The sequence below is a fragment of the Rhinolophus sinicus genome, chromosome 18 (genome assembly GCF_057876585.1).
Source record: "Rhinolophus sinicus isolate RSI-liver-muscle chromosome 18, RSI-T2T, whole genome shotgun sequence".
Classification (NCBI taxonomy): domain Eukaryota; kingdom Metazoa; phylum Chordata; class Mammalia; order Chiroptera; family Rhinolophidae; genus Rhinolophus; species Rhinolophus sinicus.
The window spans coordinates 1167693-1193417 of record NC_142518.1 but is presented as its reverse complement, the minus strand read 5'-3'; the positions used below and the strand labels follow the sequence as shown (position 1 = coordinate 1193417).

General features: G+C 47.5%; 2 protein-coding genes and 1 long non-coding RNA gene across 8 annotated transcripts in view; 2 read left to right on the top strand and 1 right to left on the bottom strand.

Moving 5' to 3' along the window:
- The window catches only part of ARSL (arylsulfatase L), an 18938-nt gene extending 10200 nt beyond the window's left edge, over positions 1 to 8738 (top strand). Inside the window, exons 7-11 of the mRNA XM_019714575.3 lie at positions 978 to 1114; positions 3792 to 3926; positions 5008 to 5170; positions 7558 to 7679; positions 8288 to 8738. Of these exons, the coding sequence (XP_019570134.3) occupies positions 978 to 1114; positions 3792 to 3926; positions 5008 to 5170; positions 7558 to 7679; positions 8288 to 8646 (916 nt within the window). The 3' untranslated portion in view covers positions 8647 to 8738. The remainder of the gene's footprint in view (positions 1 to 977; positions 1115 to 3791; positions 3927 to 5007; positions 5171 to 7557; positions 7680 to 8287) is intronic.
- Positions 1 to 11599, bottom strand: part of LOC141569748 (uncharacterized) — a 16648-nt gene extending 5049 nt beyond the window's left edge. Inside the window, exons 1-3 of one of the 3 annotated variants that reach the window (XR_016019973.1) lie at positions 11528 to 11599; positions 9948 to 10167; positions 4356 to 4509 (exon numbers count right to left, since the gene is read on the bottom strand). This is a non-coding gene — a long non-coding RNA (uncharacterized LOC141569748). Of the gene's footprint in view, positions 1 to 4355; positions 4510 to 9947; positions 10660 to 11421 lie in introns of those variants that run through there. The other 2 variants (XR_016019972.1, XR_016019971.1) reach the window with 2 other exon arrangements.
- On the top strand, positions 10832 to 25725 carry ARSD (arylsulfatase D). 4 transcript variants are annotated; one of them, XM_019714572.3, is made up of 10 exons: positions 10832 to 10983; positions 12239 to 12388; positions 13721 to 13842; positions 14736 to 14858; positions 17230 to 17653; positions 19072 to 19208; positions 20188 to 20322; positions 21423 to 21585; positions 22982 to 23103; positions 24700 to 25725. In XM_019714572.3, exons 1-10 carry the CDS (start codon positions 10832 to 10834, stop codon positions 25062 to 25064), a joined length of 1893 nt encoding a protein of 630 aa, XP_019570131.3. In that variant the 3' UTR covers positions 25065 to 25725. The 4 variants fall into 4 exon arrangements, with proteins under 4 accessions (XP_019570131.3, XP_074180340.2, XP_019570132.3 ...); XM_074324239.2 differs by lacking the exon at positions 10832 to 10983 and adding an exon at positions 11428 to 11752; XM_019714573.3 differs by lacking the exon at positions 10832 to 10983 and adding an exon at positions 11651 to 11764.

Here is a 25725-nt window from a genome sequence, read left to right as displayed (position 1 = left end):
AATCTCCACAATAAATTCTAAACAGTTTTAAACCTCTACCATCAGAATAAGATGCCTTGCTGTTATCTTCAGATTTGATGTAAATTTGAGTGACGAGGGGACTTACCCTGTCAAACCAAGAGGGACATGACGAAAAGCTACACTAAATAGAAACTGTTCCAAACTCTCCGAGAATGTTCCAGTAAAGTGGGCGACACCACCAATCCCCACCTTACCTGGTGGCGATGAGGTTACGATTATGTTCTAGAACATTCTGACAGAGTTCTTGAAGGAATTGCCTAACATGGGTCATGCATGAAGCTGATGGTTAGCTTGCAGATTAAAAGAGGGGAGACCAATTACGTCTAAGGCCCTTCTTGATTATACGAATTAGTATTCAATTCTATTAAATGAGACTTTAAATGTATAAAATATATATAGATTAGACCATAAAAATCACACAGAAAAAGGCAAACATGAGGGGAGCACCAAACTGGATTTAATAACCGAATACACATCATTTTTAACACGTGTTTTTCCATAACAATTTCGTCTTAAAGTTCATTGCTTGAGAACCGTTATAAAGAAAACTGAACGTGCAATATCACTTATCCCGTAAGCTACATTTTGAGGTGGAACCATATACTGAAGTGATTGAATTAATAAATGACACTCACGTGGTATTCTCTTACTGTCAGTCGTCGGAAGTACGTAGAGTTAGAAAATGATACCGTTTAGGAAAAAAGATGTGCAAAATCAGCGTGGAATTTTCAAGACGGTAAAAGGGAAACATCATTCCATCAAAGATTCTCAAACACAAGAGTCACCTTTTGAACAACTTTTACACATCTGCTCCTGGTGGGTCGAGTAGCAAAGACCAATATTTGAGTAAGGACATGACAATTTAGATCTCTGTTTTGTAGCACTGAGACCTCCACCTCTGTTTTGACAATAATAATTAATAATAATAATGACTCCAGCCCCATATTTAATTTCAGAAACAAGCAAAGACCTTTCCTCCTGTTTGTCTCCTTTCTCCACGTCCACACACCTCTGGTCACTACTGAGAAGTTCCTGGGTACAAGTCTCCATGGGCTCTACGGGGACAACGTGGAGGAAATGGACTGGATGGTGGGTAAGTGCTTCTTCCAGCTAAAAACGTGATGGCCCCTCATCCAGCAGGAGGAAAAGAAATGAACAGTGAGAAGGGGAGACTAGTCCAGGTTAAAGACAGCAGGGACAGTGCTGGTGTCGCAATCTCGCCGAAAGTTAAGGGTCTAAAGTACCAGGTCAGACAATGACATTTGCAAACTTACCCTAAAAAAAGTGCCCCATACCTCATTGCTGAATATCACTACCGTCACCTTCGAAGGGCTCCCCTTGGGAAGCTATGCACCGACGCCAGTGCCTAGTCCACCCTTCAAAGCAATGTTGGAACTCTTTTTCTGCAATGGCCATCACAGCTGTCATTGTATTACCCTTGGTGTCCTGAATGTCATCAAAATGTCTTCCTTTAAGTATTTCCTTTATCTTCGGGTAAAGAAAGAAGTCACTGGGGGCCAGATCAGGTGAGTAGGGAGGGTGTTCCAATACAGTTATTTGTTTACTGGCTAAAAACTCCCGCACAGACAGTGCCGTGTGAGCTGGTGCATTGTCGTGATGCAAGAGCCATGAATTGTTGGCGAAAAGTTCAGGTCGTCTAACTTTTTCACGCAGCCTGTTCAGCACTTCCAAATAGTAAACTTGTTAACTGTCCAGTTGGTACAAATTCATAATGAATAATCCCTCTGATGTCAAATACAGGTTAGCAGCAGTATTGCAACAAGTTCACAAACTTAATTGTCAGACCTCGTATCACCACGTACATCCTCACTCCATTTCTTTTATTCATGTGGTGTTGGGCTGAGAGGGTCGGGAGCTACAGAATAATTATAATCAGAGATTGTAGACGGACATGTGCTTTTTAAAATCTTCTGAAAACATCGTCTTGGAGTAAGACACATGATTTGGATGAATTGTTGAGAAAAAATAGTGGAAGTTGGAAGACTTTTGTGCATGATTGATTTCACATCCCTTCCCTGGGGGCCTAACCCCACCAGAGAAGGGGAAATTTACTCATCACTACCAGGATGGTGGAAAAGATTTAAAATCATGGAAAATACGGGGTATTTAATGTGATATCAAATATTGTGCTTTTAAAATTAAATTCACAATCTCCCAATTTGGGGAAAGAAATATTTCAAGTGAATAAATGTGCAGATGTATGTAATTGATATTTATTGAATGAAAAAGACTGGAAATTTTACAAGACAGAGTAAGAAACCCATAATTTCATCAACTAAGGACCTCATCACGTCGCTTAAAGAATCTTTTCAATGCGTTCACTTTTTCTGTCCCGATTTAAAACTCAGTCAAGCAACTGTGTGATATTTTTTCGTGAAAATTATTATCAGGATGTGAGTAGGTAGAAAGGGGAATTTTTAGGGAAGGAAAACTATTCTATACGATACCATAATGGTGGATACAGGACATCACGCATTTATCAAAACCCTTACCACGTACAAAACTAAGCGTGAACCCTAACGTGAAGTGTGAATTTAGTTAATAATAGTGTATCAATATTGGCTCACCAATGATAACATTGATCGGCTTATCCATAAACCTAAACCTATTCCAGAAAATAAAAGCTATCAATTAAGGGGGAGGGAACTCAATAGCACCACACATTTAAAACTGCTTGTCCAAAAGAAAACAACTAAGGAGGAATAAAATGGCCAACGAATGGATGGAACCAAAAGGAAAAAAACAGAGTGAGGTGGTTGATTGAAAGCTAACTGTTTGGACAATTGTCTTCCACTTAAGTGGTCTAACACACTGATTAAAATGCAGACATTGTCAGACTGTATAAAAAAAAAAAAAAGCAAGATCCAACCAAAAAGAAATACATTTTTTTGTGTGTTTTGTTTTGTTTTTAATTTGCACCTTTTGACCACCTTCACCTAATTCCCCCATCCCCCACCGCTGGCAGCCCTCACTCTTCTCTGTTTGTATAAGTTTGTTTGGTTTTGATTTTCCATATACGTGAGAGCATATGATATTTGTCTTTCTCTGTCTGACTTATTTCAGTGAGCGTAATACCCTGTGGGTCCATCCATGTTGGCAGAAGTGACAAGAAATTCCTTGTCATGGCTAAATGTTGTATTTCATGGCTAAATAATATTTCCTGATGTGGATATACCACCTTTTCTTTATGGACATTTAGGTTGTGTCCGTGTCTCGGCTATTGTAAATGACGCTTCAGTGAATAGGGGGGTGCAGAAATCTTTTTCCTTTTGCACGATTCACTGTTTTTTGGTATAGTGACAGAATTTTCGACCACCACCAGTACTTAATTTCAGAGCTCTACGAAATTAGAGGCACCAAGGGGGACTTTTGTTCATCGAGGCACATACATTGCCCAGTGCCGTTTTCAGCCTCCTTCCTAAACCTTCCTGGAACCTACCCTTTTTTCTTTTCTTTTTTTCTCTATAATCTTCTTTTGTCTCAATTGTAACTTTTTTTACTGTTTTGTCCTTTGTAGCATATACCCTTGTCGGTTGCCTGAAACATTTTGGAAAGAGAATGGGCCATAGAGAAAGTTATGTGTCCATCTTAGATGAAGGGTGTTCAGAGTAGTACAATTGTGCCACTTGTTCCCAATACGCCGTAACATGACTCGTTTGAAGGGTTCCGAAACACTAAAGGACAGCCTGAAAGTCTGGTGTAAGACAGCCATCCAGGTGGACGGGCTCAAACGCACCCATTTCTTGCAGGAAGGGTCCTTGACGCTTTGGACACAGAAGGTCTCACCAATAGGACCCTCGTTTATTTCACATCGGATCATGGAGGATCTTTAGAGTCTCAACTGGGAAATAACCAGTACGGTGGCTGGAACGGGATCTATCAAGGTAAGCGGGACAGTCCCAGATTTTTGTCTACGGTCTTCCCTGTAATTCCCAGCCCTTACTGCTGGCATGGGGCATATCCACCTCAAGAGACATGGGGAAGGGTTGGTCACCAGAGAGGAGGGTGGTGGGGGGCTGGGTGAGACAGGGGAAGGGTTAGGAAGCACAAATGGACAGTTATAAAATAGTCACGGGGATGTAAAGTACAGCACAGGGAATACAGTCCATAATATTATTATAACTCTGTACAGTGCCAGGTGGGGACTAGACTTACTGGGGGAATCACTTAGTAACTCACATACATGTCTGACCACTACGCTGCACACCTGAAATTAATGTGAAATAATATGGAATGTCAACTATAGCTGAAAACAAAAACACATAATTGAAAAAAAAAAATTAATCCAAAGACAGAGAGAGAATGCTACTGACCCAAGATGGCTTCTTTAATCGAGGGCGGAAAGTACCATTTGCGAGGCTCCGATGTGAATTTTTTTTTTTTTTTTTTGCACAAGTCACTGTTTTTCAGCATATTCACAGGATGTTTGACCATCACCGCTACTTGATTTTAGACCGTTTTCATCACCTTAAAAAGAAACGCAGACACCCGTTGGCAGTTACTAGTCAATGCACCCACCCTCAGCAGCTACTAACTTACTTCTCTCTCTTCATGGTTTCCCCATTTGAACCTTTCATGTAAATGGAATCACACGACATGGGGTCCTTTGCAACTATCTTTTCACTCAGAATGACGTTTTCTGGGTTCATCCATGGTGTAGCCTGTTTCTGCATTTCCTACTTTTTCTATGGCTCAGTAATATTTCACTGTTTGGATGGAGCACATTCTGTTTATCCGCCCTCCTGCCGACAGACTCAGGTTTGCACGTCACGTTTGGGTAGTGCATTCGGGAAATCGGCCATCTGTGGTGGCCACTCACATTCAAACTAGGATTTTATTGATGACAGACACATCATGATTTGATGTCTCGCAAAGTTAAAAACAAGTAGAAAGCGTAAATCATCTATGAGAGGCAAGCATTTCTGGTTTTTAATCATGTTCTTTTCTGTTCTTGTTTAAACCCAGGTGGCAAAGGCATGGGCGGCTGGGAAGGTGGGATCCGAGTCCCAGGAATCGTCCGCTGGCCTGGGGTGCTCCCGGCCGGCCGGGTGATTCAGGAGCCCACCAGCCTCATGGATGTCTTCCCCACAGTGGTGCAGCTGGCGGGCGGCCAGGTGCCCCAGGACAGGTAGACAACAGCCCAAGGAAAGCAATTCCATTTTGCATAGAGACAAACATGCAAACATGTATGTGAATTGTCACTGTCACCTTCGCAGGGCATAAAGCATCCATGCAATCAATATCTGGAGACACAGCATGTCCTATTTCCCTTTTCCTGATTCTTCAGTGGGGCCCATTTCATTATCAGGGCGATTGTCATGGGGAAAATCTAGCAATTTATCACAAGAAATTACTTTTGGATCCAGTGTGGTCCAAACTTTTTATATGATTCCAATTTTTCTGGTCTTAAAAACAGACAGAAAATTTGGGGGGGCGATAGAAAGTAAAAGAATATCATAATCTAAACAGCCTAGAGACGAATACATGTATGTTACATATATATTATACATATTTATTTTATATATTCTTTATATATACACAGGGTGCAATAAATGTATGCACACTTTAAGAAAGGAAAAAACTTATTAAAATTGTAATACTCAATATACACAGATAGCAAAAGGTGAATACAAGTCACGTTTGACTTCTGCAATTACAAGAGGTGCTCAAAGTGGTTCCCATTAGTGTAATTTTAAGTTTTTTCCTTTCTTAAAATGTATATACACTATTTTTACACCGTTATTACGTATTATTTGTATGTAGTCATCTATTATGTTTATGTATTTATATATATAAATCTTTATATATAAATGTTTATATATATTTATAGACATACAAATATATATATATATATATATATATATATATATATATATATATATATATATATATATAAATCTTTGTGCGTAGACAAGAAATTTAATGGATTCATGGTATTTTTTTCAACCACCCTCTTATGGGAGGATGTCACCCCATTAGCCTTGTTTTCTTTTTTTTTTTTAATACTGTTTTGTCATTTACTCCCTGTCATAATTATCTCCTTAGCAAAAAGCCCTAGAAGTTGAATCTCTGGTTTAAAGAGTACAGCTGTTTATAGCTAGATCTCTGCAGACATTTTGCCAAATTGTTTTGTAGAAATTGCTACCATCCATCGGTGTCTATTTTTAAAACTCAGAGAACTAAATTTAAATTATGCATGTGTATATGTGGTTTATTATCTGCATGAATTGCACACGTGTACACACACACGCATGAGTGTGCGATAATTTCCATTGCTTCTCACTAGAGAGGTTGAATGTACCATTTGAACATTTCACACCTTTGCATTCTCCTGTTTTCTCTCATTGAATTTCATATCTCTGGTGGCTGCGTTTATTTTTCTCCCCCCTAATTGGCTGTTAATTTTTTAAAATTAATTTATAATATTTCATGTGTTTTAAAAATGAAAATTTGTCTGCCAGGTATCCTGCAAATGTGTTTCACTAAAAAGTAAAATAAATTCCATATTTTGTTGATTGGTTTTATAGACATATATCAACATGATTTATAATAAACACATACATATACATATATGTGTGTATACAAATATATGTATTTGGAAGTGAAATGACATGTATACATGTATATACACACATATATTTTATTACATTACATATATTATATACATAAATATATAATAAAATATAAATATATATGCAGCATACTATATATCTATATTACATACGATATATTAATACATATATATGTATTGTATATACAATACCTAATAATGTATTATACATTGTATATACAACAATATATATTATTTTATTTTTTTCATGGCAACTCTGCAGGTGAAACCTACTTAGGGTTCTAAATTCTCTACCTGACGAAGGACCTTATTCCCATTAGAGTAAAAGCCCCATTTGACGGTGATTCTAACTTCAGGGCAGCTGTAAAAAATGTATCATCAGTATTTACGATTGAATTTTGACACAGCAGATCCTGAAACGTGTTCAGCATAATTTCAGGAACATTAGAAAGGGTCACCGCAGTTTTCCCTAGAGGCGTTTAGCTGCCCTCCGACTGTGCACAAAGTTAGGGATCCAATGTCATTGACACGTACTTTTAGCACAGGATTTCCACATAGTGAGTGGTGGGCAAGGAACAAAGTAACACGGAATCACAGACACGTTTCCCCTCCTGGAGCAAGGGACCGTGTACCTGGGAAGTAAAACGTGTGGGAAAGTCTGTGGCTACCCACCAAACCATGGATTTAGGCTGTGTCCTGAGAAGGGTGGTGGCAACGGAACTGCAATGTCAACTCCTGCACCCTGGACACTCTGGTGAGTGGGGAACAGAAGCAGCAACGCCAGTGCCCCACGCCCCACTTAAGCTGAACAGGCTGGTCCTCAAGGAGCTTTTAGGCAGAGGGAAAGCCTGCAGGTGGGTACGTGGGTGGGTGCCCACTGGTTGCCTAAGCTGGAATGCTCACTCGTGCCATGTTGCCGCCTGACTCCGTGTTCCCATCTGCAGGGTGATTGACGGCCGGGACCTGCTACCATTGCTGCTGGGCAAAGCGCAGCACTCAGACCACGAGTTCCTACTGCATTACTGTGAGAGCTTTCTGCACGCGGTCCGGTGGCACCAAAGGGACAGTGAGTAGGCTGGGTGATGCAACCCCTTCCAGCTGTCAATGCTCTCCTCTGGGAAAGGCGTTACTCTGACGGTTTCGGCATACCTTGGGGGATTTCCTATGCTTTTCTGCCTCCCCCAGTGATATGAAGTGCAACTCCTGTCTCACACACACACACATACGTCCCGGCCTGTCTCTTACTTTGCAGCTCTGCTCTCTCAATCCAGATTGCTTTCCCTGTGCCTTACCCACCTTAGCTGAATGACATGATTTCATCTTCATTGTAACAAGGATGGGTCCTGGTGACAACCCTCTCCCGGGGGTCCTCCCTTGGAGGAGCGATGGCTCTGCTCTGTACCCCTTCTTATAAGGACACTGATTGCATCATGGGGGCCCCGCCCTCATGACCCCATCTCACCCTGAGCCCTTCCCAAAGGCCCCACCTCTTATCACCATCCCATTGGGGGGCTAGAATTTTCACACCGATACTCCAGTGTGTGGATGGACCCCACTGTGTCCGTCCATTCGTCACTCGATGGACAATCGCTTCTGGCCACTGGGACCCACACTGCCCTTGAGCCGAGCATCCTCTTCCTCTGTGCCAACCCCCAGCGGTTCTCGCCTTCCCAGGAGGAGCTGTATGGAAGGTCCACTACGTGACCCCGCGCTTCCACCCAGACGGAGCCGGTGCCTGCTACGGGAGCATGGTGTGCCCGTGCTCTGGGGACGAGGTGATCCACCATGAGCCACCTTTGCTTTTTGACCTCTCGAGGGACCCTTCGGAGGCCCACGCGCTCACGCCCGCCACGGAGCCCTCGTTCTATGAGGTGATGGAGAGAGTGGCTCAGGCGGTGAAGGAGCACCGCCGGACACTCAGCCCGGTTCCGCTGCAGCTGGACGGGTTGGACAACAGCTGGAAGCCATGGCTGCAGCCCTGCTGCGGCCTGTTTCCCCTCTGCTGGTGCGACCAGGAAAGCGACTCACAGTAGTCACCTACTGTGGGAAACGGGCACACGGAGTCCCTGAGGTCTGGATTTGACTCACTGGGGTGGCAATAAAACTCCGCTGTGAACTTCAGTCACCCATTTGTGCGGCAGTGAGTCATTCTGCCATTTCTAAAGACAAAGGGACAAAGAAGCAGCCATCATGCCCAAATGCCACTAAATAAAATGCACCATGGACCAGCCGGCCGGGCCACAGAGCAGGGAAGTGGGGTTTCTTGTCAAAGCCCCCCATCCCCACCTGGCAAAGGCTGTTCTGTCCCCAGAGAGAGCCCAACCCACAATGGAAGCAGTTTCTATCTTATAAGGATTGGCAGACACCAAGGGGACTAACTGGTCCTCATAGAGCGTGGCTGGGCCCATGTTAAAACGCATAGGTTCATCATTTTCAACACGGACGAGGACAGAGCATGTTTCAAGTGGGAACTATTTCCAAGTGATATTCCCTAATGACCTGGGCAAACTCAGAATTTGGGGCACGTGCTGGCTATTCAATGTTCTTATTGGATCAGGGCCCACCCTCGTGACTTCATGTTACCTTAGTCCCCTCTTGAAGACCCATCTCCAAGTACAGTCACATTCTGAGGTCCTGGGGGTCAGGGCTCCAATGTACGAACTTGGAGGGACACAATTCAGTCCATTGCACATTCTGTGCTGGGGGCTGGGAGCGAGGTGTTGGCTTTCCAACAGTTCTTTCTGTCTCCAGATGCAAGTAACACCTCTCTCCCTCCCAGCTCTCCAAACCCAGCGGTGCAACAAGTCACCTTGACCTTGTTACAGACCCAAAGACACTCTCCTCAAACCATCCCGTCCCAGGTGACAGACAGAGAAACTCCAGCCTCCGGGACACACAGCGGCTCACCTGTCAGCCAGAGCCACATCCATCTCTGCCTAATTCTGCCTGGAGTTGATTCCCCTTTGGGGAAAAGAAAGGGATGATGGTACAGCATCACCCCAGACCCCAGCTCCCTGCCCACAGCCATGGTTTCTCCAACATGGACGCGGCTCTTTCAGTCAGCGGTGCCCTGAGTACCTGTCCCCCTGACCCCACTCTGACCAGTTCAGAATAAGCTGTGCCTGGTCCCCTCAACCCCCAGGGCTTTTCACAGCTTTGTCCCTAATGGCTTTGAAGCCACCAGACTCCCCAGTTCAGACCCATAGGATCACGTTCATCCTCCCTCCCCCACCCCTTCAAGCTCCCCCAAAGAGAACCTGTGGGGTACCAGCTCCCACCGCCCCACGCCCCTCTGCCACTCCTAAACACGACAGCCCCTGCTTTGTTCCCATACCTTGCCCAAGACTCCCCAAGGCTCTGCAGTTTGGAGGAACCTTGCTTCTGTCCAATGTAGAATTGCATCAAAGGGTCAAATCTGGACTCCGTCCCTGCCAGCCTCCATAGCGAGCGCTACGTCTGGGCTCCTGGCCCCTGGCGTCCTCCCTCCGGCCTCAACTTGCACCATCCGTGTGGTATTGGCTGCAACCCAGCTGCCAAGTCCTGCACCTGGGAGCCTGGCACGGCAGGACAACAGGAGAAGCTATTAAGAATGCCTAGGCATTAATGCGGCTATACCGTCACCCCAATAAGTGTAAGCGGACGATATCTGCCAACCAAAACACAAAGGTGTTTTCTCCCAATAGAAACTCCAGCCACATTTCTAGCTAACTAACTCAGGGAACTCAGGGTGGACCTCCAGACTCTGCGTTTTCAACAAACGCCCCCAGGGGGCTTAGAGAGGCCCAGCCCACACCCCAGGCTTTGGGTAAACCCCGTTCCCAGTGACTATCTGGTAAAAATGCAAGACTGAACTGGAAAGGTAAAGAGAAAACTCCTTCCAGGGCAGCTCAGGGGGACCAGGACCTGGATATGACCACCAGGCAGACCCCAGTGACCTGTGGGTGAGAGTCCAACCCGGCTAGTTCACATTTACCACCACCACCAGCACCACCACCCCGCGGCCATAGGGTAGAAATCGGGCATCCTGGTTGCTTGATTGCACCAGGCAACTCCCAAGACGCTGTGTGAGATGGACAAAGGGAGCTCAGCAAACCGAGCCGTGATTAATCAGCAACTCCTGTTTTCCAGTCTCCAGAGCTGCCCGCCCCACCCCCACCCCCGTCGCTTGGAACCAGGGAAAACTTGTTTCTAAAACTAATTCCCTGAGGCTCCAGATTAATGGGATTAGGGCAGGAGGGGCCCCACCCCGCAGATCCTGCGGCTCTGTGGGCGGTCCGAGCACAGAGCGCCCAGGGCAAGGTCCTGTGCGTCCAGCCGGCACTCGCCATGGGACCCAGGGTGCACAGGGAACGTGCTGCCCCCGCCGCCAGGTGCGCGGGACCCCGGGAAGCAGCCCCCACTCGAGCTTGGAGTTGGGGACACCGGGTGGGGGAAGTGGAGACGGGTGCCCAGGGAGAGCGTGGGCCTCCGGGAAAGGCCGGCTGTGCTTCCGGGATTCACCAAAACGCAGCTGAAGGCCGGTTTTGGCCCAGAGGCGGGACAATGAGCTGGGATTGGGGAAGATGCCCCCACGCGGTAAAGGGACGGAGAGGTGGAGAAAGGAAGACAGAGAGCGGAGGGAAAAGGGAGACAGTAAGAGAAAGGAGGAGGGGGGTAAAACGGCCTGGCTGGGTCCTCCCCAACTAAGACACGCCCCCGGGGCCCCCTCCTCGCACCCTCAGGAGCGCGGCCTTGAGGTCCCTCCCGCGCGCCCCCCCACCCCCAAGACACATCCTGTCCCGCCTGTGTCCCCCCCACCCCCAACGCACTACACTCTCCAAGACACGCCCCGTTCGCCCCCCAGCGCGGCGGTTACGCCCTGCGAGCTATGGTTGGCTGTCGCACTAGGGCCCAATCGGGGAACGTGGACGGCACCGGGGACCCTGCTGAAGGCCCCGGGACACGTTTCAGCCGAGATCAGAGCTGCCCAGGCCTCGCGTTCCTCCGGGTTACGGGGCGGGGAGAGCAGGGGGCCCGCCCCTTCCGCTCCAAGTCCCTTTACGCTCGTGCGCTCCTGTGCGCTGTTGCTGCTCGGCGGCAGCCAGCCTATCAAACTGGTGCAGGAACTGTGCGCTCAGAACAGCTGAGGGGTATCTCCGGGTAGTGTCTGGGGTACTTTTAATCTCACATTTATCCTTTTCAACTGTAAATGCTGCCTCCGCCCAGACCCTCCCTGCTCCGCCTCGGTTATGGCGCAGCCGGAACTCCGGGGACCTGGGCGGAAGGCGCGGCCAGGCCTCTGGGCCCGGGAATCGGGGGGCATCAGCCCTGAACGGCAGCGCTCAACCTCATCGCCTTCCCGTTAGTGAGATTTTAACTGAAGTGGCGTAAATTACAATGTGAGGGGAAGGAGGGGCCCAGATGAAAAGAGAAACCTAACTCTGGCACACCGAGCTAATTTGGGTTTTCTGCAGTGAGTGTTACTGTGCAAGCAACTGGAACAAAGGAATCGAACCCTAGATGCCACCCCTTGTTGAACCCTAATTTAGTGCACATGCATAGCCCTGCCCAGCAAACGGGTTTGAAATGCTGACTTTTCATTCCAAAGTATACGCCTTTATTTCTGCCTTTCGGTTTTCTCTCCAGGAACAGTCTGTCAGTTCTACTCATTGTATGTTTGCTTCTGAGGACTTGCGAATTAAAAGCAGCCAGTGCCTTTAAGCCAAATATTCTACTCATAATGGCAGATGATCTTGGCATTGGGGATCTCGGTTGCTATGGGAACGATACACTGAGGTACAGTGTGCTGGTGGAGGGGCTGGTGGCGCTGGTAGTGCTCCCGTGGTGTGTGAGTGTCTGTGTATTTGGCTGAACGATGCATTTAAAATGCGCCTGTAGAAAGCAGGAAATTCCTCAGTGCATCAGATGTCAGCACCAAAAAAAGTTATTTTTGGACAGGAAAAGAGGGTCCTACACCTTTCCAACAGCATAGAACCCTGGTGGGTGGGTGTATGTTTCCTTTGGCTGCTTTAACAAGGGACCACTCACTGGGTGGCTTAAAACAACAGGAACTCATCGTCCCCCAGGCCTGGAGACCAGGAGTCTGCCATCAAGGTGTCCCAGGGCCACACTCCCTCCGGAGGCCCCAGGGGACGGTCCCTCCTGCCCCTTCCAGCTCCTAGGGGCTCCAGGCGTCCCTGGGCTGGTGGCCGCCTCCCTCCCATCTCTGCCTCCGTCTCCACGTGGCATCTCCTCTGTGTCTGTGTCCCTCCTCTTCTGTCTTTGATGAGGACACTGTCATTGAATCCAGGGCCCCCTGATCCAGGACTATCTCACCTCAGACCCCTCACTCCAAACCATCCTTCACTTTGTGTATCAGTGACTAGTATGATGTCATTCAGAATCTTCTAGCACAGAGGCCATTTTCCCCTGGTAAGGTTGTCCCATGGCAGTTGTTCCAGCAACCAGGCTGTTCAAAAACGCAGAAGTATGCTGGGCGCGCTTTTGCGTTCTAAATCAGGGGCCACAATGGGCCCTCTTTTTGGTAAAGGGCCACCCAAGGTCTGTGTGGCCTGTCCTTCTTTCTCTCCTTTCTAGTTTCCCCAACTTTTCAAAAGTGTAGAAACGATTCTGAACTCCAGAGGGACTTTAAAAAAATAGACCGAGAACTAGATTTGGCCGTAGATTGCGTGTATCCGTGCAGTATCCTGCAGCAACACCCATGATCTCAGCTGCAAACTGACTGTCTGGTTCCTACTTTGTAAGGGGGTGTCCCAGTCTAGTTTTTGATGTCTCACTGCCGACAGCTTTGAAGCCACAGCCCTCCCTCTCCCCTTGGTCACCTACACCTGGACAAACTGAAAAGAAAACCCAGGTGTTCTGTCCTTTGGTGCTGGTGGGGGCTTCAAACCACACCAGTGCCCATGAGATACCATCCTTTTCCGGCTCCGAACCCCACTGTTGGAGAGGTGGCTCCTTGCCCCTGCAGGGGACCCAAACCCAAGTAATTCTAAAACCCAGTGATGGTTTAGAAGTATGACCCAGCCCATCCCGATGCCTCCCACACGGGTGTCTCCTGCTGGATGCACGTGCCCTTTCCTGAGAGTGACACGTATGTGCTTTGCTCAGGACGCCAAATATCGACCGACTGGCAGCGGAAGGCGTGAGGCTCACCCAGCACCTGGCGGCCGCCCCGCTCTGTACCCCCAGCAGGGCTGCCTTCCTCACGGGGAGACACTCTCTGCGATCAGGTAGGTGTTGTGCGGACAAGCGAGAAAAGGCCACGTCCGTGACCCACGATGGTTGTCCTTAATCGTCGGTTGAGATACAAGGAAAGTGGTAAAAACTCATTGGGAATTCAAAAGGCTAAAGCTCTTCTGGGGTAGCTGCTTATGTTTGACGTTTTGTTGATTGGTGTAAATATTTGCATCAATATTGATGTGAAGTCAGGATTTCAGACGGGCTCTGGGTGGGTGGGGGGCTGAGTAATGCATCCCCCCCCCCCAAAGATGCCACATTGTAATGCCCAGAATGAATGAAGGTTTCCTTATGTGGCAGAGGTGAGTTTGAAGATGTCATCAAGTTGAGGACCTGGAGGTGGGGACGTTATCTGGGATTATCCAGGTGACCACAATGTCATCACCTGGTAGAAGCTAGTAGCAAATAACCCCCCACGCCGAATTTGTGACAACCAAAAATGACTCCATGCATTGCCAAGTTCCCTGGAGGGCAGAATCACCTTTGGTTGACAATCAGTATGGTAGATAGATGATAGATAGATAGATAGATAGATAGATAGATAGATAGATAGATAGATGATAGATAGATAGATACATAGATACATAGATACATAGATGGTAAATAGATAAACAGACCCCTGCAAAGTCACAACATTTGTCCCCCTCAGCACTGCTGACATTTGGGCTGGCTGATTCTCTGTGGTGGCATTCTGGGCCACTGTATGGTTTTTCCACCTACGAGATGCTACTGGCACTCCTCCCCAGTTGTGACAACTGAAAATGATTCTTGGTATTGCTGAGTGTCCCTGGCGGCGGGGGGTGGGGTGGGGCAGAGTCATTCCCGGCTGACAGCCCCCACTGCATCCCCCAGAAACCGAACGCTTCCTGTCTGGTCCTCTCCACAGGCATGGAGGCCACTGACGGATACCGAGCCCTTCAGTGGAACGCTGGCTCGGGCGGGCTCCCTGAGAATGAGACCACATTTGCAAGAATCCTGCAGCGGGAAGGTTACGCAACAGGCCTCATAGGTACGGCTCATGCCAGTCGGTCACCTTGAATATCAGCGATTACAAAGACCTATAGTCCTACAGAGGGAAGAGGGGATGTGTCAGAACCACAGTCTGGTGCCCGATCCATCGGACCTCTCTCTCGGCTTGTTTCCAGTGTTGGAATTTTTGTCATTGACAAGTACATTTAGCATCTTGCTAGATTCACCTCTTTCCTTCCCTGGCCAGATCAATCTTCTCCTCTCCTGATTTGTCAGAAACTTGTCTAGAAACGATCTTACCCCAAATGGCCACATACCACCTCGGAACCCTCAGAGTTCAGGGTCACTGGCTTGGTTTGCACAGCAAGCTCAGGGAAGGGTCCCAAGGTCCCTCGTTGTAAAGAAGGGTTGGGGGGGGTCCACAAGCCCACCTTTAGCCTGGGGAACTCACCAGGAGGACCCCCGGAGCATACCATCATTGTCACAGCCGTGACATACTACAGTGAACGGCTACAGAAAAAAATCAGGAAAGGTAACAGCACGTGGGGTGACATCTGCAAGAGACCTGCCCATCTGACACACTAGAAATGGAGGACAAAACATGAGGTGGTCTGAACCAACACCACGGTCACGGGATAACTGGGTCGGATCTGTGGGGTGTCTTTTATAAAGGGCACTAATCTCATCAGTCTGTCTTTTGGCAGTTTAATTTGCAGGCCTCCGGCACCACACCTAAGAGAGTTCACAACAGCCCACATGACCTAATCCCCTCCCAAAAGCCCCACCTCCTAATACCATCACATTGGGTGTTAGCATTCAACATAAGAATTTGGGGGGGACACAAGCATTCAGCTCATAGCATATCCCATCTCCAGTGGCTTTCTGAAGGACTTTTTACACATCTGCAATCTCATCTTTATTTCCCTCTTCAGCCCTAAGAAGGATTGACTAGATCATTACATTACCAGCTCACTACTGTCGGGTCAATATGTCAGACCTCGTAGCCGTCCTTAAATGTCCTACTTTGTGAGTAGAGTTTTTTTTTAAAAACTGGATACATGGATTTATTTTTGTGTTTACCAGAATTGGCAGGCCTGTGTACCCGTTCCTTATGTGAGTCTTTTTTTATTTATTTAATTGGGAATATTGGGGAACAGTGTGTTTTTCCAGGACCCATCAGCATCATGTCAAGTCATTGTTTTCAATCTAGTTGTGGAGGGTGCAACTCACTGGCCCATGTGGGAATCGAACCGGCGACCTTAGTGTTGTGAGCACTGAGCTCTAACCAATTGAGCAAACTGGCCACCCAGAGTCTTTATTTCTTGGTCCTCGCACTCGATCTATATTTGGAAAAGGCTCTTCACGTTCCAAGTGGTAGAAAATCTTGGAGGTGGGAGATCCATTTGCGTAGGTTTCTTCACCCCACCTCATTATTTTTCTTTTCTTAAATGTGAACAGGGAACTAAAGGTAGGTCTCTGGGTTTGGAACTAGAACAAATTCCCACAGGTTTTGAAGACATCGTGTGAGAGGTGGGAGGGAAGAGAGGGGGCCAGAGACCTGGTGTATCGTCTGCACGTGGAGGTAAGGTCCTTCAGTAGGTCGGAAGCTTATTTATTCTGTTTTGTGCCTCAGCGTAAGCTGCCTGAGGGTCTGGGGCACGTGACATAGACAAAAAGTGCCATGGACCATCAAGTTCTTTGGACATCGTTCTGGAATTTAAGATGTTGGGTTCCTCATATTCCATCTCTATGACATTGTTACAACAGTCATTGCTTTTGGGGGAAAGAAAATCTGTAAGAGCTCCCGTTTTCAAGTGGTTTGCTTTTAGGTAAAAAAAAAAAAAAAATCAGTCAATAATATTTTGTGAATTATGTAATAGCCAGAATGATGTCGGTTTGCAAGCTTGTAACCCTCCACACTCCAGAAAATCTTAACTGTGAATCATTTTATAATTATTATGTTGATACGTTCATTAGTATTCATGAACGTTTATCTATCCATTTAAACACCGGTATCTAATTCACTTTATTCCTTCCTTTTTTCAAATTTCCATTACATTTTTTTCTGTTTCAAATTTCCATTATATTCCTTTTATATTGCAAATGTTGCTGTTTCATACTTTTTTTTTAATTAAAGTTCAGTGGGGTGACAATTGTTAGTAAAGTTACGTAGGAGTCAGATGTACAATTCTGTATTACATCATCTATACATCTCATTGTGTGTTCACCACCCAGAGTCAGTTCTCCTTCCATCAGCATTTATTGGACCCTGTTTACCCTCTTCTACCATCCCCCCCCACTCATACTTTCGTTTCCATGACAACATCCAAATTATCCTGCGAAGGTGATTTGTACCTGACAGAGAACCTCCAGTGTGCGTTCTTGTCTTAACTTTTCGCTTTTATCTTCAGGAAAATGGCACCAGGGCGTAAACTGTGAAACCCGCACAGACCACTGCCACCACCCACTCAACCACGGGTTCGACTATTTCTACGGCATGCCTTTCACCCTTGTCAACGACTGTCACCCAGGCCGGCTCCCGGAAGTGGATGCATCCCTGAGAGCACAGCTCGGTCACTACACCCAGCTCATGGTGCTGGGAATTCTGACGCTTGCTGCTGGCAGAACCTGTGGGTTCATCTCCGTTTCCTGGAAAGCAGTCCTGGGTCTGGCCTGCCTGGTCACCCTGTTTTTCGTTTCCTGGTACAGCAGCTTTGGGTTTGTGGGTCGATGGAATTGTATCCTGATGAGAAACCATGATGTCACGGAGCAGCCCATGGTTTTGGAAAGAACGGCCAGCCGTCTGCTGAAGGAAGCCATTTCCTATATTGAAAGGTAATTAAATGATCATGGTTTTCCGCTTTTTTTATTTTTTTTTCACTTACAGTTGACATATAATATTATATACAGTGGTACCTCGGTTTTCTAACATCTCCGTTGACGAACATTTCGGTTTACAAACGCCGTAAATTTTATGGCTCTATGGTATCATTAAGTAGTAAAATTCATGCTAAATTTGCAGTTTTCGGGGTTGATTTTAAAGCTCTGGAACGGATTAATCCATTTTGCGTTACTTTCTATGGGAAAACCATGCCTCGGTTTTCGAATGTTTCAGAACTCAACCGGTCTTCTGGGATGGATTACGTTCGAAAACCGAGGTACCACTGTACTCGTTTCAGGTGTACAGCGTAGTGGTTAGACATTCATATACCTATGAAGAGATCCCCTACCCCCCGATAAGTCTAGTCTCCACCTGGAACTATACAGTTATCACCATATTATTGACTCTATTCCCTGTGCTGTACTTTACATCCCTGTGACTATTTTGTAGCTGCCAATTTGCACTTCTTCATCCCATCCCCTTTCTCACCCATCCTCCTAACCCCCTCCCTTCTGGCAACCATTAGTTTTTCTCTGTATCCATGAGTCTATTTCTGTCTTGTTTGTTCATTTATTCTGTTCTTTAAATTCCACATATAAGTGAGATTATATGGTATTTCTCTTTCTCTGTCTGACTTTTCTCACTTAGCATAATACCCTCTAGGTCCATCCATGTTGTCACAAATGGTAAGATTTCGTTCTTTTTTTATGGCCAAGTAATACTCCATTGTATAAATGCACCACATTTTCTTTATCTGGTCATCTATTGGTGGGCATTTCAGTTGTTTCCATATCTTGGCTATTGTGAACAGTGCTGCGGTAAACATAGGGGTTTGCATATCTTTTCAAATCAGTGTTTTGGATTTCTTCAGCTAAATACCCAGGAGTGCAAGTGCTGGGTCATAAGGTCGTTCTATTTTGAATATTTTGAGGACCCTCCATACTGTTTTCCATAGCGGCTGCACCAATTTGCAATCCTAACAGTGCACGAGGGTTCCCTTTTCTCCACATCCACGCCAGCATTTGCTGTTTGTTGATTTATTGATGATAGACATTCTGACAGGAGTGAGATGGTATCTCATTGTGGTTTTTATTTGCTTTTCTCTGATGATTAGTGAGGTTGAGCATTTTTTCATATGTCTGGTGCCCATCTTAAACCATCCCATTTGAAAAAGGAAATGAGTTCTCAGAGCCTCTGAGTCTCTTTTTCATCTTTGGGATTCTATTCACTTGCTTTCTCAGCAGATGGGTCTGAAGAAGTCAGCCTTTTAGAGGGATGGGTTTCCAGGACTCGGGTCTCTGCTGTAATGTCACAGATCACGTCTCGCTGACGCAAATGCCGTTATGTTCGAAGGGTGTTTTTCTTCTTTCAGAAACAAGGACAGGCCATTCCTGCTCTTCGTTTCTTTGTTGCATGTACACATCCCCCTGGTAACCACAAAAGAGTTCCTTGGGAAGAGTCAGCATGGCTTATATGGTGACAACGTGGAAGAAATGGACTGGCTCATAGGTGAGCTGGGACACCCCCGACCATGACTCACTCTTGGCCTCCGTGTGACAGTAAGCGATGCGTTGGCCATCGCACTGTGAACCAGGTTGCAGAACAGAATAAGAAGAGGGAGGAGAGTCTTCCATGTCTTGTATGTGCTCGTGTAGTGTTTCTGATTTCTTAAGTCTCCTTCTGCACAGAAATGATCCTCCCACCACGTCCATTGTTTAAAGCCATCGGGAGACATTACAGAAAGTGAAGCAATGTTGGTATTTTTCAAAATCGCTTTCCTTCTCTGGCCCGGAGACAGCCTGGAAAGAACCAACGAGATTGTAGACTCTTAAAAAAAGAAAATGTAGGCATGGAAATCCTTGCAGTAGATGATGGTGTCTCCTGATATAGGCACAGCGATCCCGCGAAAAGTAAAGCGGCAGATAAACCCAGAAGAGGAGGGTGGGTTACAAAAGGTTTCAACAACCTGCATTTCTAGGGCTATGAAAGCCCATGCAGTTCGCAGGCTTTATTTTCTGCATTTTTGAGGTGCCGCGGTCTCTGTGGGTTAAAGCAGTCACATAGTTTGCAGATGGTTCTGTGTTGCTCGGTGTTGGCCATATTGTGCCAACCCCCAGAGATGCTTATGGTCCTGGGTTCCCCCTGCATGAGACATCCCTGGGACACCCACATTCTCACCACGTCCCCGTCCACATGCATTTATCATTATGGACATCTGTGTACATGCATCCATAGCGTGTTCAAAAGACCTGCCAGCTTTATGTGTTTTCCGTAGTATTGCTATCCTTGTAAGCAGGTCTCTGAACCCTCCCGTAGGAGACGAACAATGTATGCCTTCACACTTTGTGATTTCATTCGTCACCGTGGCCTCCTGGAGACCGGGGTCCCTTTTTAGCAAGGGGTGACTTACATAGAAAGGGGGAACTGTGTTGCATTCGCTGATGCTAGCTTACTCACGTTGCCCTGAAACGTGCTGTTTTGCATACAGGTAGAATTCTGAATGCCCTTGAAGAACATGGTTTGACAAACACCACATTTACGTACTTCACCTCTGACCACGGAGGACATCTAGAGGCAAGAAGTGAACATGGCCAGCTGGGCGGATGGAATGGCATCTACAGAGGTAAGACCGATGGACCCTGGGGTTAGAGGACAGATTCGTGACAAGCACAGGGGTCCCAGCAGTGAAGGGCGCAGATCAGGGGGACATTGGAAAGAGCGGGCTCTTGCAAAGGGTGTTCCTTGAGCATCTATTATAGACCACCTTCCGCCTGCCTCGCTGGCACGGTAGAGAGATGAAGACACATGCCTTCCCCTTCAAGGTTTGCATTTTAAAAGAAGAAAGAGATGTACAAATAAATAATTAACAAGGGATTAAGAGGTACAAATTGGTCGTCACAAAATAGTCATGGGGATGTAAAGTACCGCACAGGGAATATACTTAATAATATGTTAATAACTGTGTGTGGTGCCAAGTGGGGACTAGACTTATCAGGGGATCACTTCATAACTTAGATAAATGTCTGACCCCTAGGCTGGACACCTGACACTAATGTAAAATAATATTGGATGTGAACTATAATTTTTTTTTTAATTGTCATAGGCTATATAGAACCACATACGGAATATAGTCAGTAATATTCTAATAACTACGTCTGGTGCCAGGTGGGTACTAGACTAATTGGGGGGAATCACTTCGTAAGTTATATAAATGTCTAACCACGATGCTATACACCTGAAACGAATAATAATAATTTAAAAAAAGATAAAAATGTATTGCGCACTTACCGGAAAAAAAAAAAAAAAAAAAAGCATTAGTGGGGCAGTGTGTGTAATACCTGTGTATTCCAGTAGATCCTGTCACACTTAGGGTGTCATCCCTTTTTGTTATAGCTATTTTTTTAAAGTCTGGCACAGTTCATTGTGTTAGTCACAGATTCCATCCTAGTGAGTCCCACCTGTGGAAACGCACCTGTAAAAACCCCCATCAACACTTGTGGTGCTTTTGCAGTCAATTCCAAAAGGAGCCAGGACACTGAGTCCCGACCACGCGCTGCCAGCCGAGGTGGGACGGGGGGTCGTTCTGCCTGCTCGTTTCAGCTCCCAGACAGTGACCACGTCCCCTCGCTCATTTCAGTTGTCAGACGGTGACCACGTCCCCCTCCTGGTGTATGTAGGCTGGACGATCTCCTGGACAGCCCTAACCGTGCCATTTGCTTACAGGTGGCAAAGGCATGGGCGGCTGGGAAGGTGGGATCCGAGTCCCGGGAGTCGTCCGCTGGCCTGGGGTGCTCCCGGCCGGCCGGGTGATTCAGGAGCCCACCAGCCTCATGGATGTCTTCCCCACGGTGGTGCAGCTGGCGGGCGGCCAGGTGCCCCAGGACAGGTACACGTACGAGGCGACCACCTGCTCCCTGACTCCTGAGCCGTCTTCCCTTCCCTCTTTCACATTTAGGGGGGAAAACAACAAGGATATAGGGACACTGAGAAAATTCTCCCGTCCTCAGATGCAGGGGACAGCCTGCCCTACAATAACCATCTCCAGGAAAGCACAGGTTTAAGTAAAAGATTGGGTCACGCTGCCCATTTGTGCACTTTTGGCCAAATGGCAGACCTCAGCATAACAAACGGGAGATTGAATCCTTGGAAATGCGATGCGTTGAAAAACATCTCCCTGTAATTAAAATGCCATCGTGCCTCCACCGTGGATGGAGCTATAAAGACATGACTTAAAAATGGCATTCACCTCGAAAACAGCCAAAGCATCTCTCATATAGGAGAAGAAACAGAAGTCAGTGTTTTGATTAATGATTTGATTTGATTCCACTTACGGGACCAAATAAATACTCCAGTGTGAGGGATAATACATAACCGCAGGGGTCCTGTCCCAGCTTTTCATCACAAGAAAGCATTTTTTATGTTCCATCAGGGTTCTGCAGAGAACCATAATATATATGCAGTGTGTGTGTGTGTGTGTGTGTGTGTGTGTGTGTGTGTAAAATAAGACATTTATTTTAAGGCTCACACAGTTGTGGATGTCTTATATAAATTTTTGCTCCAAAAGACACACTAGGGCTTATGTTCGGGGGATGTCCTCCTGAAAAATCATGCTAGGGCTTCTTTCCCGTTGAGGTCTTATTTTCAGGGAAACACAGTACAAATTACCTGAATAATAACACCCAGACTGTTTCGGCAGACCCTTGGGCGTCCTTACCCAGCCAAGTAGACACATGAAACCAAACCATCCCAATTACGGCGTAATTTTCGGTAGAACCACAGGCTTCAAGGGCTGTAGAGTTGTAAGGACAAGTCCTAGATTCGGTTCAGATAAAGGGGTTTTTGAAATTACAACTTCTTTAGAAGGAAGGACCTCGGGTCACGTTCCCTTGGCCGGCTCTTGTACACACGTGACAACGTCCCTGGGAGTCTGTTAAGGTTTACAAGGTTTCTGCAGCCCCAGCTCTGCAACCGGGGGGGCCTGGGCAGTCCAGCTGGAATTGGAGACTTTGTGTTAACATCTGAGGTCAGAATGGGGTGTGTGTCTGTGTGTGTTCTGTTGATGTAATGCTGCATCTCAGACAACCCTGAAACTCAGTAACTTTGTGACATAAAACACCGCGTAGGGCAGCACCTGGCCGCCTGGTGAGTGCTCAGGGAGCATGTGCTCTCTGAGCCACGTGCCATTAGGTGGGGCTCCTGCAGCGTGCGGTCTGGTGCCCAGGTGCACACGAAGCCCGGGGGTCTTGGTCTGACCCCTTCCTCTGGTCTCTGCACTGAATCAGGGTGATGGATGGTCACAGCCTGCTGCCCTTGCTGCAAGGGGCCGCTGAGCACTCGGCACACGACTTCCTGTTTCATTACTGCGGGAAGTACCTCCACGCGGCTCGCTGGCATGACAAGCGCGGTGAGTACACACCTTCCCCTCGACGCTGGGGGCTCAGAGAGGCCGAACCGAGGGGATGGCTGGGTCGGGGGATGGGTGGGGTGATGGATGGATGGATGATGGATGGACAGATAGGTGGGTGGGTGGGTGGGTGGGTGGATGGACAGATAGGTGGGTGGGTGGGTGGGTGGGTGGATGGACAGATAGGTGGGTGGGTGGGTGGGTGGGTGGATGGACAGATGGGTGGGTGGGTGGGTAGGTGGGTGTGTGGATGATGGATGGATGGATGGATGGATGGATGGATGGACAGATGGACAGATGGGTGGGTGGGTGGGTGAATGGATAGATGGATGGATGGTGGATGGATGGATGGATGGATGATGGATGGATGGATGGATGGATGATGGATGGATGGATGGTTGGATGGATGGATGGATGGATGATGGATGGATGCGTGGATGGATGGATGGATGGCTGGATGGATGGATGGGTGGATGGATGGATGGATGGATGATGGATGGATGCGTGGATGGATGGATGGATGGCTGGCTGGATGGATGGATGGATGGATGGTGGATGGTGGGTGGATGGATGGATGGATGGATGGATGATGGATGGATGGATGGATGGATGGATGGATGGATGGATGGATGATGGATGGATGGATGGATGGATGGATGGATACACAGAGAGACATTTTAAAGAACTGCCTCACGTGGCTGTGAGGGCCAGCAAGTGTGAAATCTGCAGGGCGGATACCCAGGCAGTGAAGAGCTGATGCTGCCATCTTGAGTCTGAAGGCTGGAAACTCAGGCAGAATTTCTATGCTGTGGTCTGAAGGCAGAGTTCCTTCCTCTCTGGGGAACCTCGGCCTTTTTCCTCTTCTGTCCTTCAACTGATTGGGTGAGGCCCACCCCAGGAGGCTGAGCAATCTACTTCACTGCAATGGTAAACTCATCTTAAAAAAAAAATGCCTTCATGGTGACGTCTAGTGTTTGACCACATGTCTGGGGACCATGTGCTACCCATGTTGACACCTGAAATTCACCATCACAAAGCACATGCCTTTCTTCCAGAGAAGAGTCACTCAGTAGAATCGCTCAGAGGGTGACAGCTGGTGCTGGCCATGTTAGCAGGGGAAGGCACATGCCAGCTGCACTCCATGCTCTGATCGACTTTATTACCTGCCACGTACCCAAGTGAACCCCTAGAGGACATAGCAAGACTTCTGCCAGTCATGCTATTGACAGATGCTACTCGCTTCTGTTTGCAGACGTAAGAGGCGGGCACTGAACAATTGAAACACAGGGCAAGGGACACGCATATTCTAATGGCATCTGTGGTTCTAATCCCCACACGGCCACAGTGAGCCCTTTTGGACGAGTCCCTTTGCTTCTCTGTGCCTGGAGCACACGTGTACACACATGGGCACGTACACACACCCCCCGATGTGACAATGCTAGTAACACCTGTGCACGACCCACCCTGCATTCTTGTCCCTTCTCGTTTTCTGTCCCGTGGCGTGTGCATGATCGTTCCCCAGTGCTGGTACCTGGGTCAGGTGTTTACCATCGTTCAGGTTTCTGCTCCGCTGACCACCTCCCTGTTTGCATTCAGGGGGAAGACTCTGGAAGGTCCATTACATGACTCCACGGTTCCACCCCGAGGGAGCTGGGGCCTGCTACGGCCGCGGCGTGTGCCCCTGTTCTGGGGACGGAGTGACCCAGCACAGCCCCCCTTTGCTGTTTGACCTCTCCAGGGACCCTTCTGAGGCACGGCCCCTCTCCCCCGGCACTGAGCCCCTGTACGAGGCGGTCATCGCCACGGTGGGCGAGGCGGTGAGAAACCACAGGAAGACGCTGAGTTCCGTCCCCCAACAGTTTTCCCTGAGCAACATCCTGTGGAAGCCGTGGCTGCAGCCGTGCTGCGGGACCTTCCCCTTCTGCTCTTGCAGCGAGGACGGAGACCACAGTGAGACGTGACGTCCCATGGTCAGGGTTGCTGCCGTCACAAAGACAGGACCGAACACGGGCTGGCGAGGACGTGGCGGAAAGGGAGGTCTGCCCTGCCCTGTCGGTGGGCACGTAAATGGGTGCAGCCACGATGGGAAACAGTAGGGAGGGCCCTCAGAAAATTAGCTCTACATTAGACCCAGCAGTTCCACTTCTGCATATTTCTCTGAAGAACTCCAGAACCCCGATTTGAAAAGACAGATGCACCCCTGTGTTCCTTGCAGCCTAATGCACAATAGGCAAGATATGGAAGCAGCCTGTGTCCATCAATGGATGGTGGGATACAAAAGACATGCAGAGACAACGGCTCAGAACAGGTGATGGTTTAACTCAATGGTGATCATTTTACCGTGTGTGTGTATTGAATCTCATACGCCCTACATACATACAATTTCATTTGTCAATTATACCCCCATAAATCTGGAAAACACATTTCTCCAAAGACAGGGACCATGACAGGGGACCCAAGCAAGAGCGACCAGAGTCCACACAAATCTACCGTGTGGTCCTGGCTTATGTTCCCCTTTTTTCCAGGAGCGAACCCTGGGGGTCGCTTTTCTCATCTCCGTACGTGCACATAGACAAAAATCAAAAACAAAACTGTAAAACAGTAAACAGACTTGAACGCCCA

Coding starts and splice junctions, on each gene's coding strand:
- ARSD (XM_074324239.2), top strand. CDS start 11,481: ATGGTTGGCTGTCGCACTAGGGCCCAATCGGGGAACGTGGACGGCACC. Junction 14,859..17,229: donor TTACGCAACAGGCCTCATAG/GTACGGCTCATG, acceptor TTTTATCTTCAG/GAAAATGGCACCAGGGCGTA. Junction 21,586..22,981: donor GGCCAGGTGCCCCAGGACAG/GTACACGTACGA, acceptor GCACTGAATCAG/GGTGATGGATGGTCACAGCC.